The sequence below is a fragment of the Haemaphysalis longicornis genome, unplaced genomic scaffold, assembly GCF_048455015.1.
Source record: "Haemaphysalis longicornis isolate Haplotype H1 unplaced genomic scaffold, Haemaphysalis longicornis Haplotype H1 scaffold_2, whole genome shotgun sequence".
NCBI lineage: Eukaryota > Metazoa > Arthropoda > Arachnida > Ixodida > Ixodidae > Haemaphysalis > Haemaphysalis longicornis.
In genome coordinates this window covers 272,165,693-272,182,171 of record NW_027526295.1, presented here as the reverse complement: position 1 = coordinate 272,182,171, position 16,479 = coordinate 272,165,693, and the positions used below count along the sequence as shown (strand labels likewise).

The 16,479-nt window shown below is 45.6% G+C and overlaps 1 protein-coding gene across 3 annotated transcripts in view; it reads right to left on the bottom strand.

Moving 5' to 3' along the window:
• The window catches only part of LOC144170721 (2-acylglycerol O-acyltransferase 2-like), a 41,372-nt gene extending 30,362 nt beyond the window's left edge, over positions 1-11,010 (bottom strand). Inside the window, exon 1 of one of the 3 annotated variants that reach the window (XM_077700695.1) lies at positions 10,874-11,010. Coding sequence is in view for 1 of the 3 variants with exons in the window: in XM_077700696.1 (XP_077556822.1) it covers positions 6,154-6,236 (83 nt within the window). In the remaining 2 variants the exon portion in view is untranslated. Of the gene's footprint in view, positions 1-6,153; positions 6,399-10,873 lie in introns of those variants that run through there. The other 2 variants (XM_077700694.1, XM_077700696.1) reach the window with 2 other exon arrangements.
• Between the last annotated feature and the right edge of the window lie 5,469 nt (positions 11,011-16,479).

Here is a 16,479-nt window from a genome sequence, read left to right as displayed (position 1 = left end):
CAACCTTTCCCTTACCATTCTCCTCTTCCTCCCACCCCACTTGCATTTTACTTCTCTCGCCATCTCTCTTCACCAACCATTTCTCTACCTTTCCTCTGCATGTGTACTCACAGCTCTTCCCTTTTCCTTGCACTCTTCCCGTTTCGTCCCATTACCCTAACCCTCTTCTATTCCTCCTCCCTGCTTTCTTTCGCCTTTCCATCCCCCTTTTCCCATCATTCACTCCCCTCACCGTCCTCCATTTGCTTCCCCACCGTCCATTCCCCTCTTGCACTCCCCCTTATTTTTCACTCATCCACTTCCATCTCGGCATTCCCTCCGCGACCCCCGACTCCCTTTCGCTACTTTTTCACCTTCCTAGGAGGGTGAAAAGGTAGCAAAAGGGGGTCGAGGAGGGAGATAAAGAACGGAAGACGAGAGTAGCAGGAGGGAGGAAAGGAAGTGGGGTAAAGCCTTGAAGAAGAATATTGCAGCAGGAATGAATATGTTTCACCCTCCCGCATATTCCCATCAGCATCACCAATGTCTCTCCTTCACCCTCACTTTCATTTTCATCAGCATCACCTGTGTTCTTTCGCCTCCTCCCCGATATCCCCGCTCCGGTCGCAATCCTCCCCTCCATTTCAGTCTCTGTGCCACGCCCCCTTCCTGCTACAAAAAGTGATTTGCAAGGTTCATACAAATTACATCGGTTTTTTTTTGCTCTCCACTTCCTTACTTAAAAATGATCCAAAGACATACTCACATAAATTGTCTGTCCGCTCTGCACGTCGACATTCGTCAAAATGGCACCTCAGATTCCAATCGAAGAACGCCGAAAGATTACCTATTGGCTACTTCTCGCCATAAGATTAGTTGCTACTTAGTGCCTCCCAAATCTTTTTTTTTTCAAATTCAAATTCATTTTATTTGTACGGAAACATACAAGCAAATAATTATACAGGCGAGGGTCCCAGAGTCTGACGACTGTAACGGGACCCTCGATGAGAAATGCACAACGCAAATATATAAGGCAGCAAAACAAAACAAATATACCTGACCATATCTAGTCAAGAAAAAGAAATCAAAATATCAAGAGACACAAGTTTGAGAATCAGCAAACACTGAATTAAACAAAGTGACAAATAAACAACAGGAAACGAACGTGAACTACAACATTATAAAATAAAGGCATACAAGAACATACACTTGCAGACAACCATGAAATGTAGGTGGATTTCCTATGTTAACGACAACAAAAAATCTTTGAGGCGTTTTTTAAAGATGGTTATGGATGATGAAGACTATGTTGAGAGGGAGGCCATTCCACAATGAAATTGCTGCAAAGCAAGACGTTTTCTTGCCGTAATTAGTATGCACAGTAGGTAATAAAAAGTTGTTATTGGCTGCAAACCTGGTGAAATTTCTTGCCCTTAAGTGAACAAGATCTATGGCATCGTATGAAACGTAACAGTGATGTAACTTGTAAAAAAATATGCCTAAGTTATAGTTAAATAATTGATTCACTGGTAATATATTGTTCTCGCGCAAAAGAGGTAGAGCTGAAGTACGATATGAATTACATGTAATAATGCGAATGGATTGATTCTGGATGTGTTGAACGGAAGAGATATGGGAAGAATATGCATTACCCCAGGAAGTAATGCCATAATTAATATGACTATGAATAAAAGCGAAATACAATGATAGCAGTGCATGATGAGAAAAAAACGGCCTTGCCTTCAATAATGCCCGGATTCCAAATGCAGTTTTCTGCTTAAGTAGTGCAAAATGAAAACAAAATGTAAGGTTAGGGTCGAGTTCGATGCCGAGAAATGATGACTGTTCGGACGGATAAATAGTGTGAGATCCGAGAATAATGGCGGGGAGAAGGTTGGTCTGCCTCTTGGAAGTCCTGAAAATCATGAATTTAGTTTTTTGTGGGTTAATAACTAAGTAATTGTCGCTACACCAGTTAACGACTTTATTGAGCACAGTATTCAAATTGGAGGTGAGAGAAGTTATAGATTTATCGCATAAGGATATTGTGGTATCATCGGCATATAGGACACAATGAAAGGAATGAAGTAAATTCGGAAGGTCATTAATATACAGAATAAAGAGCAGCGGACCCAAAATGGAACCCTGGGGTACACCTTGGTTAAATGTTTTGGTTTCAGAGAAGGTGTCAGCCACATATACTGTGTACTGCCTGTTGAGCAAATAACTTTTTAATAATGTTAGAGGTGGCCCTGTTACCCCATATGCTTGTAATTTCTCGAACAAAACAGCGTGGTTAATCGTATCAAATGCTTTACTGAAATCTAAAAAAACTGAACCCACAAAATTTCCGGTGTCGATTGATTTTTTTATATAGTCTGTTAAGGAAAGTAAGGCTAGGTTAGTAGAACGCCCCGATCGGAAACCAAACTGGCAATCACTCAGAAGATTGAATTTACATAAATAGCTGTTCAGGCGCTTAGCAAATAACTGCTCAATTAATTTACTAATGGTGGGAAGAATAGAGATTGGGCGATAATTAGAAATTGACAGCCGGTCGCCTTTTTTAAAGACGGGTATGACCTTTGCTTTTTTTAGGGAGGAAGGAAAAACGCTGTTTTTGAAGATAAGGTTGATTATGTTACTCAGCGTGTCGGAAATGAGATGAGCAACCAATTTTAAATGACGTATAGAAACCCTATCCAGGCCAGCACTTGTATTTTTTAAAGAAGAAAGCGTGGCACAAACTTCGTTTGCGGTAATTACCGTCACCGTTTGGCAATAAGGAACAGGTCTTCAACCTCTGCAGCAACAATCAGCTTGTCCTCTTCTGTTGTGGATCTTGTCTTTCCGCTTCACTGGGCATCTTCAAGCCGCCCTTCATCCCTGTAGGCATGAATTGCTCGGATAAGAGCATCCCTCGACTTGTTATAAAGACGGCAATTTCCCATTTGAGGGAGGCCTTCTAAAACGTAGCGAATAATCTTTCGGCGTTCCTCGATGGGAACCCGAAGGGCCATCTTGACGAACGTCGACGAGCAGAGCGAACAGACAATTTCTATAAGTATGTCTTTGAACCATCTTTAACCAAGGAAGTAGAGAGAAAAAAAAAACGAGATAATTTGCTTCATGAACCTTGCAAATCGCCTACTTTATCGCCCGCGGAAAGCGCGCTGAAAGATAGGTTCAGTGGTCAAGTATTATACAAAAAGCATTGTACAAAAAGTATTGTACAAAATAAATCTCGCTGGAACTTTGCTGTCGATAGCGGGGCACCTTGTGATTGTGCTTTATACACGCTTCATGCGGAGACGCCATTCGCTCGCCGCTAGCCTCATCGTGTATAAACGATAAAGCAGATAAATACAACAGAAAACATTCGGCGCAAGTATTAATCAGGATGCGAGGAGCACTTGCGCCAAAGCCGCCGCAATCGTCACATTAGGCCGCAGATGCGCCGTCGGTATGAAAGGAATGGTACAAATGCGTCGCTCCATGGTGCTTCAGTGACCATCGCAGCACCGCTGCGGGAAGCGAGAAAATCAGCGCGCCTGCGAGTAAAAAAACTCCCCCCAGCGCATGCGCGCCCCGCCGGTCTCGACAACAGGCGCCAGGCCTCCACAGTGCGCATCGGTGGCTTTTGCCAGCGTGGTCCGGAATATTAAGTCCCCGCCAGTATACGTGCAGCCTTTTGTGGCGCCGCCCTTCATCATAAGTTGAGGCATCACCTCCTGATGGTGGTTGAGCCACTGCGCACCTACGGGGGGGGGGGGGGGGGGGGGGGGGGGGGGGGATTCTGTAACCCCCCCTCCCCCCTCTTCCACCGAACCGACAACCAAAGTTGACCGAGAGAAGTTTGTAGTGTCGGAAAGTTCTATTGTTGGACATTCTTAGTTAAATCTCGAAAAAGAATACTATTGTTTTGCTGGTACTAAAAAATAAAAGGAAAAGAAAACAGGAGCACGAGATTTGAAGACTGTGCGGACCAACTTGCGTATAACGAAGTAATTTAGGAAGAAGAGCGAAAAAATCTCTCAGTGACAGAAAAAGTGTCCGTGGGTAGGAAATTCTTGGATGCGTAAGAATCCCTGGGGGGTTTAAATTAATCCATGGCCACCCCCCCCCCTCCTTTACGGTGCGCCTCATAGTCCACGTTAAACTGCAATTAGTATAATTTTGGTAGGGCCACATTATGCATCTTTGTGATCTGAAATTTTGTGCGCAACTTCCGTCACGAGATTTGAGTCATTCGTCGACTTTAGAAAATGGACGCTGAAATTTCCCATATGCTGGGACTCAGTAATGTCGAGCTTGCCTTCCGACCTCAAATCAAACCCAATTAATTAAGATCAGATTGGATTTCTTTTATTTAAATCAACTGTCTTTTTTTTTCAATAAGCACTGCTCTCAGGACATTTCTTTTCTCTGACGATTTACGCTGATGTAGGTGCTTATTAACATATTCCTTTCCAATGTTTCCTGTACTTCTACTTCATTTTCTGGTATTTAATATTTCTACATGTTTGTCATATGTATAGAGTTTCTTTCCATGTCATAGTTAATTATTATTACTGCAGCTGTCCGTTTATGCATATTATTCGCGTTCACGACTGCTACTAATTGCTTAGTTGTGTACAATAAATAAAAAGGGGTCCCATTACAGTTTATTACTCTGGGACCCCTTTCTGTATATGTATTTTTACACACTGTATTTTCAATAGGAGAATAAACTGAAACTGAAACTGGAACTGAAACCAGATTAAATAGCCCTCCCTCCCAATTAAATAAAAAAAAGGTTCGGTTGTTCCTTATGTATATCGCCTTAGTTTATAACATCCCAGCGAGTAAAGCGGAAACGTTGCGTGCACAGTTAGGAAAAATAGTGAACACGGATAATAATGATGTGTTACTTAGCCTTCCATAAATAAGGGTAATTTGACTGCTCAGCGCAAATTGTGCCAACGCATACTAACAGATTTCGTTCACTTGCAGGTAGATTGAATTTAAGTAAGCTTTCGCATTCAGACGTATTTCAAGTTTACGGCTCCACTTTTGTTCCTCGAAATTGGCTTCACCGGGCAAACCATATTTTGTAGTTGGTAGACAGGTGAACAGCCTTTTTTTGTGTCTGCTGTAGCAGCGAATAGTAACTGTACTGCATTTTTTTTTTCACTCTGCGTTTTTGCAAAAGGTCACGAGGAGACTGCACGTTCTTTACGCTTCTCTTGACTTAATCAGAAAAGAAGGCATTCAAGAATGCTTTAGTTGTATTTCTTTCCCGCCCTGACCTCCCATCGTTCCTTCCTTCCCATTCTACTTCCAAACGCAGGTCCGAGTCTTTGGGCAATGGCAAAAAGGCTTCCCCCTGTGTTTATGTTTTTTTTTATGTAAAGTGGTGTCCATTATTATATACCTCCTGCAGGCGAATTTTATATATTAGGGCGGCTGCTTTGACGCTCAAAACTCGACGAAGTTCTACTGTGCTATATGTTTATAAATTTATTTTTGCGTGTATTTATATTATTTAGTTACATTATATATTTATATTTGTTTACATTTGCTCTTTTATCTTTTTATTTATATATTACAATATATATTTTATTTGTCAAAATTTCACCCCCCCCTCCCCAGACAAACATCCGCTAATAGCTAAGCACAGACACCGGGCGTGAACTACAGTTAGAAAACGACGGTGATCAGCTAGAATGCGTGCTTGGTGCTCCTAATGATGGCGTGTGACATCGTGACATCCCATTGCGTTATGAGAGCTACCCGACCGCGACGTGAGCTGCCATCTCACAACGTTCCGCGCGATTAAACGTGTTTTACGGCAGAGTTTGGACCAGTGTATTTACTGCACGGCTTCACTATCAGCTGCAACGACAATAACTCAATACGACAGTTTTGGCAGGGAGCTGTCAGGGCACCGCTACCGCTTAGCTAACAACAAATGCTCAATTCTACGCAAGGCACGCTTCGTCCAAACAGGTCAAATTTTGCCCCTACTTGGTTTGCATCGACCCACAGGCTGGCGAAAAATGCAACTTGCGATGACGATTCTGGCACGCACGAATTATTGGGGACGTAGACAGCGGGTTACACGAACACAGCTAAAGCGCGAAAGGGAATTTATCCAAGTCGTCGGTCACAAAATCCGCAAGAATGCCACTTCACCTGTGTTCACCGCTTGCGAGCGGCATATCCAACGACGTGTAATCCTCGGTACAATGGCATCGCAGTCGCGGCGAAAACAACATTGGTTTCTTCACCGCACAAACCAGTTGCCGTTTACTAGGACACGCAGCGCCCACAGCTGTCGACGTTCGGCGCACAGCCGAGCCGACGCTGCAGCACCGCACCGATGTGACACAGCTCACGTAAGAGCGTTGCGCACACTGCTCCGCGGAAGCGAACACGTGCGCGTAAACGCCCCCTGCATTTTTTTTTTTTTTTGCGACCAGACAGCTGCGCAGAAGAGCACGCTCTCGGAAATTTGTGCAAGTCGTATGGAACAGATGAGAGAGACTGAACTCTGCTAGCTGCGTTAGGATGCAGGCTATTAACAGATAGCAGCTGCCTTGGCATCAATCGGGGCGCCAAATCGAAAGTCCCGGGACGTTCGGTCGCCCGTGTCAACGTTGGCCCGTGTCAGGGCCGTCAAGCGAGAGAGCGGCGGGAACGTTGAGACAAACAGAAGGAGGGATAGAGAACGGAGAGCGAGATAAGGGAGAGTTCTCCAAGGGCACGGGCTGCCGCTTGGCTCGGTCAGCTTCTGCTGCTTGGCGCGACGACTCGGGTCAAAATCACCTCGACGCAAATGCGTGGAGTACAGTGCACGCAGACGCTCTCGGCATCTAACGTAGTCATCATTATCCCGATCATCATTACCGCCAACTAAGGGACTTTACCAGCACCACCCGTTGGATGCGCACTGCAGGACGAAGGCCCCTTAATTACGACGTAATGTTTTAAACGAGCCCCAGCTTTCTGGCTCAAAATTCCGAGCCCACAGGAATATAGTGAAACTGTTGCTGGAAGTTATATTTCTCATAGAGCAAGGAGTATACCTTGAGATGACAGAATAAACGTTTAATTCAGCAAACGGTGGTTGTTGAGCCATCACTCGGTGGGGTGGGTTCACCTCAGTCCAGATACCTTTGGGCCTTGGCTGTAGCCCTGGCACGGGTTGACCAGAAAGATCTGGTCAGCGTGACGGGAGCTGGCCGGCGGGCCTTCCCACTGCTCTGGGGAAGGGTTGGCATCGGGGGTAAGCGATAGGGTGTTTTGACAGGCCCACACCATGGGATAGGTTGTATTAAGAGAGGGCCAGAAGTGACAGGTGAGTGTGTATTGGTTAGGGGAGATAGCGTGGAGGATGCGTGCGTTGTAATAGGGCACTGTAAAAATACTTTGCAGAACTCTAAATACTCTCCCTGTAATTTGTTGTCAAACGGTTGCTGCCCATGCATTTCAACGGGATAATTTCCGTAGCTATGGAGCCCGGTCGCGCTAGGCACTGAAACTGCTCAGGAAGCCAGCAAGCTTTCGCCCCCAGTATTCGCTGTGCGAAAATATTTCGAATTCCGTTGAAAAACTCCAGAGTAACCACTACTGAAAGAACAGAGATAGGCCAGAAAGCTTCACGAGGTAAGAAATCACTTGTGTACGTCTCTTCATCTTCTTCGCATTCCCCCACTAATAATATACCGCACAAAACAGTTTTAAACAGTTCCTGGGCCGTACAAAAGCGACCTCGCAATACAAATTCCAAGGGGAAGCAGGCCTGAGCAGCCCAAAGCGACTAATAAAAGAAACCTAACGTTGCAAGCGTGTCCTCCGTCGTTGCCACTACGACATGCCTCGCTCTGTTACATTTCTTCCCCATGAAAGGTCTTGCAAGTGCCGGCAGCCGGAAGCGGCAGAGCAAATATGCGAATTAGCTCGGATGCTTACACCAAATTTTCTTCGGTTCGCCTTAGCCTCGTGAGGTGGAATGGGAAATGTTTAACAAGAAAATTCTTATTTTGCCGCTTTGACGAACCGAAACTAGCGACATTTGCGTCTAGGACGCGCCGTAGTGAAGGGACACGGAATAGGAGACGAAATAAAACTTTGTCCGTCAAAAAAACTTCTTCATTGCGGTACTAACCATACAAAGTTTATCGCTGACTTCAACAAAATCTTCCTTGCCTTAAGGGATTTTTTTCAAATGACGAAGATGTGTGAACACTATTAAATGCGTGCAAATTCCCCTGAAACGCTCTGAAATGGGTGTGGAAACACACAAGGGTGTTATTTATATTGGCGAAACTATCTGTGTCGCGTCGTGGATGTCGTCTGCATATAGATGTATATAGTTCTCTTGGTTTTTTTTTACTATATTCCACTGCCGTAAGGAATCATATATATATATATATATATATATATATATATATATATATATATATATGGGTGTGCTTGTGTACTACACAGAGCAAGTAGTTACTGAGTGCGCATCTTTCATCCGCTGCTGTCTCAATGTACTTAATCTAACCCCTTGTGGTTCCTTAGGGCAAGTATTGTACCTTTTTTATACTCCAATGCCTGGAGTAGCCAGCTCCTGTTTGGGTTGGAGCTAAACTCTCCAATAAATAAATATTTCTCTCTCTCTCAACAAAATCTAGCTATCACAGGAAACCGATGAAGCAATGGCGACTTCAATCGCATGTTCATCGATGTTCATCGATGTTCATCGTATTCTCCTTTCATGGATTCGGCTGTTTCGGCAAACGGGAAGTGTTTCATCTCACCGGTTTGTGCATGCGGAAGATTCGCACCCTCGAGCTTATAACAATATGTCTTCAAATGAAGAAAAAATACGTCCACTGAACCAGTAAAATAAAAAAAAACGTGGATAAGTAATCCAGAACATTCGAAAACAAGTGACAAACACAGTGCTCAGAGGCAGTAAAGCTAGTATTCGAAAACCACACGAAACCAAAGCGGAAGAGAATTACGGGGAAGAACACAAAGGCAGCAGTTACGGAGACATTGCATGTATATAGTGGTATATAGTACGATTCGATTTACCAATGTATTTGAAAATGTCTTCTCTGCTTAAACGCCGCATGTTAGATAGCCACTTACACTTTATCGCGACTTAAGCTGAGCTCTACATATCAAACTCTCATGCACGTGCCATTCGGGCGAGCCCATTGAGTATATATACGTGAAGCCGTAGCTGTGAAATGGACGATACGCGCACGGTTGTGCAGGCTAGCGAGGCGTAGGACGACAAAGCACACGATGATGTCGGGTCTTCGACCGATAGCGAAGCTCGAAGTACGCGAGCAATAGCAAGCGGGACGAAGACACCGAATAAGAAGCAGACGGGATAAGCGCGGGGCCCCTATCATGAATTCATTTGTTGATGTCCCGCTTCCGCAGGAAAATGCGCCATGGCAAAAACTTCGAATACATTTCAAACTGCGCTACCCGTGACTCTTTCCTTGAGTTAACCTTTTCGGGTAGGATTCTGATGCACAGCAATATACGAAAGCGCGACTTCGGGCAGCATGCGATTATGGGTTTGCATGAGGGGCGTATTTGGCGAAAACTAACAGCGAAAGTCTATACTGTAGCCAGTACCTGAAAGGATATGAAAAGCTGTAGCTCGCCGCCACGTATTGCAGCAATTTTCTTGCAGTTTCCGTAAGGGAGGAAACACGACGATCATGCTTCTGCTTATTGAAGAAGAAAAGGAGGAGGAGGAGGAGGAGGAGGAGGAGGAGGAGGAGGAGGAGGAGAAATCAATTTCATTGAGCAAAACGGTGAGCTGGTTTGTGTTTATCCTGTGGGTGAATTACCTCAGTCCGGGTACCCCTTGGATCTGACCGCTGACCGGACTCTAGAGACCAGGGTCCTCTGGTCCTCCATCCTGGAGCTGGCCAATGCGCCGTGCTCTCGCTGCTCAAGGGTGGGGGATGGGTTCACGGGAGGAATGAGGCATTTGTGTCTTTCCACATGCTAGCTGCAGGTACAAGGTGGCTGGTGTGGGACGGTAGGAACAGGTGGGTGAAGGCGTACTCCCTGGCGAGGGGAGCGTTGGCTTTCATGCTGCGTAAAGTGGTCTCTTCTTCTCTACTCCGCCAATGAGAGTGGAGGAGGCGAGGAAGGTGGGGGAGGGAGGGGGGGGAATGTGTGGAGAAAGAAGCGATAATAGTGTACGATGTCGTGGTAGCGTGGGGAAATCCCACAGGCTCTTTTGCAGCAGATTTCAACAAGTTCTCACTCAATTTTGAGCAAATCTTTATATATTTGGTTAATGTATTCGGAAGAAAAATAATACGGAACAGAAATAAAATTATCACCCCGGCTCCTAAACGCGCATGTTGCAGCAAATGGGTGCAATGCGATAAGCGAGCCTCCTCTTCATGTTGCACCACATATAAAGTCTCTCTCTCTCTCTCTCTCTCTCTCTCTCTCTCTCTCTCTCTCTCTCTCTCTCTCTCTCTCTCTCTCTCTCTCTCTCAGGCAAAATCCCGAAATCCATTACAGGGACGCCTCAGCGGCAGTTATTTTTCCGGAACGCTGCTTAGAAAAGGATATACGGAGTTGTTTACAGATGCTTTTTTCAGCACGCATCTCCGTAAGACGGCAGGTCTTCAGAAGATGAACGCTTCACCCAAGAAAACACACGAAACAAGGGCTCATCCAAAGCTGCCACTTGAACCAGAATGGCGCATTGACTCAGACATATACCGCTCGCATTTTGCTTATCGCGCCCTCATATGATTAAAACCTCCAGAACAGTTCTCACTCCTAAGCATCGCCCGCCAAGTTAAGTGATCTCGAATTAAAACAAAGATAACGGGACTTGTTAACGTCGCGCGAATTCCGTACTGTTTTTGCGTACCTTGTGCGTTGATTTCTGCAGAAATCGGGAACCACGGGGATCAATCCAAACGCCACAACGTGAGTGCGGTATTTCGCCGTAGAATTCCCCATGAAAGCGACGGCGTCCTCTCGCAGTCTTCGATGAGGAAGGAGGAGCGCCGTGTTATCGTTAGTCACAGCCGCTAAAGTGTCGCGAACCCCCGCTCTTGCTTATCGCGTGGCGACACTGGAAACGCCCACGATAAGTGTGGCTTGCGTGCGCGGTCCTGCTGCACTGTCTACACGGCAATGACGCTTCTAGCAAGAACGAAGACGCAGCCAAATCGTATCGAACTAAATCATAAAGTCGTCTTAGCGGCTGTCACAGACTTTGTTGCGCGATTGTTTCGATTAACCAAGAGTCACAGCCCTACGCACAGATGACCCTGCGTTGACAGTCAATTCTGTGACGTCTGCCACTTCACCGTGGACTAACTTGTGATGGCAAGTAAATGAAACTCGACGTAATGATAGAGTCGTATTAGCGGCTAATTATCATGTAATTTGTTTAGGGATAGTTCCAATGAAACAAGAGTTGCAGGCGTTCTCTGTAATCATACTTCGTCCGTATACATGGCTATGCATTGACAGCCGGCGGGAATCCTGTAACGTTTACTTCACTGTGAAATAATTGCAACAAGTAAATAAAGCTACGCATAATGATAAAGTTATCCCGGCGATAAGTTTCAGTGTGATTCTTTTCAAGATAGCTACGTTAGACTGAGAGATGTAGACCGTTCACGAGAAAGACGGCTTTGTCGCAAGATTCAAAATTCGCTGTTGACGCGAGGGGACGCAAAAGTTTTCAGAAACTAGCCACAGACCGCTTCCCTGTAAAAATATCGGCATAACCGAGTTGCCTAATTGACCGTGATAATGACAAGCCACCCATTCAAAGTTGCTGTATTTATCCCACTTGCTGCTTTACAAAAGATGAAATAGGCACTCTTCTACGTCTTATTTTTGCTTGTCGCATCGGTCAGAAAGTATGCGTCTTAATCGGACACTGAAGAGATTTGTAAACCTTGTGGGATTACTTGCGCAAATTCCGTAGGCCACGTTTCGACCATTCAGGGTGCGCGTATGCGACTTTATTTAGCACAAAAATCAATTCGAAAGTACTGTCCTCCTCTCTGCCTCCTCCTCGCCGATTTCCGATCGCGTTTCGTATGATGCATACTCTAGCAAGCTTGGCTTGGCTGCGCTACTGCGCGGCTCGCTCAGGCTCGCGGACCCTCCGACCGAGTCAGTCGGCCGGCCGCCTAAGCCAAGACAAGAATTTGTACCCGGAGGAATGTGTCTTTACTTTCTAGACTTTATCAAGCTTACTAAAGTCGATATAGTTAAACCAGTTAAAATAGCTCCCCACATGTGCACATGCGACGCTTCGCTCACTTCGTTTCGCTGGAGCTGCAAGCTGCATATGCCTCTGCGACTGGTACGCTAGTAGAAAATCTAAGGCCAATTAGAGGTGGAGTAAGCGTAAGCGATTAAGGCAAGAGTAAGCGAAGTTAATATAGGTAATAAAGAAATAAAATCAACCGCAACTTTTATTGTTAAGCGGAAAACCAATGTATGGGGAGCACTTTTTGCGCAGGGTAAACTAGCACAGTGGTCAGCAGCACCACAAATTTGCGACCGATTTTCTGCCTCAGAAACGTAGCAGCTAGTGATAAGATATTAGTGGAGATTTGGGGGACGATTAATGCACAAGCGTTATTCAAGAAATGTTCCTTCCTTGATACCTGTGGGCTTATGGCCGAGTCATCTAAGCACAAAATGTAATGCTCCGCAGTAAGTTCGTTTGAATCCCCGATGTAAGGGCTGTTATTTAATTCTGTTGTTTAGGTAATGTTTTGTACAATGGATTCACCATTTTGACTGCAATCTTCATTGCCCCGCGAGCGATCTGGCAGACTGACAATGACACACTTTTTCAGTTTTTTTCTCAGTCCCTTGCTCGTGTTTTTAAAGACGATAGTCTTTCTTGAGTTACTCAAACCCAGAAATTTTGGTCTGTCTGTCTGTCTGTCTGTGAGTCGATTCAGCCACCCGGCCAAAGTATAATAGACATTGCGCAATAGTCTTATATACTCACAGCCAAATGCAAACGTCTAAGCCCGGTTTATATGTTCATACTTGTCAACTTTGTTGAACAAGAACAAGACATTACGCAAATATAAGACAGGAAATTAGTGCACAACAGATATTTACAGCGTTCCTTTATTAAACATTTCATGGATGCTTGGTTTTTCGATAGCAAATGATATTCTACATCTACTGCAGAAAACTGCCGCCTGCTGTTGCCCGCGCCACCTCCTGACGGTATATGAAAAATCACGCGGCAACAGCAACGAAGGGTACTACTAGCTAGGTTCCACGTTCTGCTTGGAACGCACGTGGAGCGCGGCCACGCGGTTCTATAAAAACTGAAGTCGGCCGCATCGATTCACGCGAGTCTCCGCCGTACTGCAGCGCTGGCATAGAGAAACCCGGCCTGTAGCAGTGGAACGCGGTAAATTCAAATCGCCTTGAGCAAACCTTTAGTGTGTTTACCTTAGGGTGAGCGCGACAGTACAGGAACAGCACGAGAGGTGAGCGGGAAAGCAAAGGGGGGCATTTCCTTGGCAAATGCCTACAAAGACTATCGTCTTTTGACGACATTTGCAACGAAAGGAGCCGATACGCGGCCGATTTTTTTATCGGTTGACATGCGGGGCATGCACATTTGGTGAGCACGCGACTTCGCGGTTAAATGAGTTTGCCTGCTACCTTTCCTTCACAGAGCCACAATCCACTGCTGCGGCCGCAGCTGCTGAAGTTTTCAGCCCTGGTGGTCCCTTTCGCTGCAAACAAACAAACAAAGAAACAAACAAACAAAAAGGGTCAGGTTCACCGCTTGTAAACGTAGTTACCACGAGAGAAAGGTCTGCTTGGCTTGTTTTTGCAAAGCCTAAGCACACAGCGTTTCATGAAAGTTATGTTACACCTTACACACTGGCGCTCCGGGGAGCCCGCTATCCATGGCGAGACTCAGGAACCAAGCGCCGGCAAAGCAGCCGTTAAATACTCGCCTAGTCCCGTGGTACCGCAGCGGCGAGGCTCTGAGCCAGCACATCTGCGGCGCCTTTCCGCAGCGAATCACGTACACGGCTGACGTCGCACCTACCACGCTTGCGCTTCGGTGGATCAAGATCATTGCAACGTGATGATTGACCTTGAGAGACATGATGTAGTAGAGCTTTCGCTGTAAAAAAATAAGAAAAACTGTTTTGAGGTAGTGATGGTGCTACAAAACGCAAGGTGTGTTCGAGATTTCGGTGCACGTAAATATCCCCTGGTGGTCCAAATTAATCCGGAGCCCTCCACTACGGCGTGCCTCATCACCTGCGTTGCGTCGGCGCGTTTAACCCCACAATCAATAAATCAATCAATCAATCAAATAAAAAACAAGATGGCCTGGTTCTTGTACAGAAGCTTTTGCGTGCTGCTTGTATGTGCTGTCTTTGAACCCAACCTCCTAACTATCCCGCTTGGTTTAACCATCGTGCTCTTTTGAGTGATCAAAAAAGGAGCACGTATCGTGCATCCACGTCTCCATTTGTTGCTTGTCACACCATGGGATCACATCATGTAGCTCAACACCAAGTTTTGCTATTCCGCAGGCCAGGCGGAGTATGCCAATTTCAGGCTCTTCATTTGTTCCCGCGGCGCGCTACCGTAAAACTGCATCACCTAGGTGCAACATTGGCACTACTTCGCATCGATAGAACGACACTCAAGTAAATTGGTCAAACTTCTGTTTTTGTTTTCATTGCATAGACTGGCTCAAATAAACACATTTTTTCATCGTTTCTTTGGTCGGTAAAACAGTAATCATTTATATAGCTGGAAAGAATAAAAAATACCATGCTACATTTGTGGCGGCTGCAAGAATTACTGCATTGTGACGCTCATTCGTCTTGCGATGTAATTGGACGATGTCCAGGATTGGAGCTGTTCAAACAAGTTTCGGTTTGAGTTCCGTGCAACAACATGTTTGGCTTTTAAAGTTGTTGGTTGTGCATTCTTGATATCTTTTTGGAATAGGCATACTGCGCATCTGACATGTTTTCGGCTGTAGAATGGGTCAGCCAGCATGCCAGCACCGCTTAAAAATCGTAACGTTCACTAGCCCGGGCGTACGCAGAGCGCCCCTCCGCGTTATCGGAGGCGCTCAACTGCGAAGTGCTTCGCCTCCGCCTTTGGAGCGCGCCTGGTTCGTCCCTGTGCCATAAGAGGCGTGTTCGCACCAGGCCGACATTCGGCTGATTCGGCACTGTGCCTTCGAGCTGTCGTTGCTTATGTCAACGCCATACGAACGAGAAACTCGCCAGTGTGTCATTGTCAGTTTTAGTAACGCCATCACTAGCGCTCCTTGGCTAAGCCCTGCCCATAATCTGACGACCTGCAGAGAAACAGAGAAACTCTTCCTTAGCTGGGGTCGCATATTTCTGAAGGTAGAAAACTGGACACACGAACTTGGGGGGGGGGGGGGGGGGGGTACAACAGCATATTCCAGGAATGTTATACGCAGACGACATTGTTCTTTTAGCTGATAACCAAACCGATATGCAACGGCTAATAAATATTGGCGACCAGGAAGCCACCGACCTCGGGTTAAATTTTAGTGCAGAAAAATCAGGAATAATGGTTTTCAATGATGCTACCACTGACATAGTGCCTATCCAGCAAGGCGAAATACCCAGAGTGAAGGAATATAAATATTTGGGAGTGTGGATAAACGAAGGGGATAACCACTTAAGAACGCACGAGGAGCAACTTAAGGTTAAGGGAAAGCGAAATGCAGCTATAATGAAGCATAGAGCGCTGTGGGGGTATAACAAATATGAAGTAGTAAGAGGAATGTGGAAAGGAGTAATGGTTCCGGGTCTCACGTTTGCGAATGCTGTACTTTGCTTAAAATCAGACGTTCTATCAGGCCTTGAAGTGAACCAGAGAACGGTAGGACGTTTGGCATTAGGCGTGCATGGAAAAACAACTAACGAAGCATTTCGGGGAGATATGGGCTGGGCGTCGTTTTTAGAGAAGCACAGAGCAAAATATGCTTTGAAATGAGGTTGAGAGCAATGGATCAACGACGGTAGGCAGCTAAGGTTTTTAGGTACCTATACTTGAAAAGCGTGGACACGCAGTGGTTAAGGAAGACTAGAAGGCTAACGATGAAATACGGAAAGAACAGTGGAGAATCCAAAACAGCCAAGGTAACGAAAAAAGAGGCAAGGCAGATTGAAACAAATAAATGGAGGGAAAAAATGGAAGCTAAAACGTCGTTAAAGATGTACAGGGCCGAGAAGTTGAACATCAGACAGGAAAATTTCTACGATAATTCAAGGGCAGCGCTTTGCTTTTTGAGGCTAGAGCAGGTTGCCTGCGAACTAAGAGTTTTGTGGGGAAGTACTCACAAAATGATGGGGTATGTGTGGTCTGCGGAAAAGAAACAGAAACTATGCGGCACATAGTGTTAGAATGTGAGGGTATCCATCCAAATCTACATGAAGGGAATATTGGGCTTCCAGAAGCCCT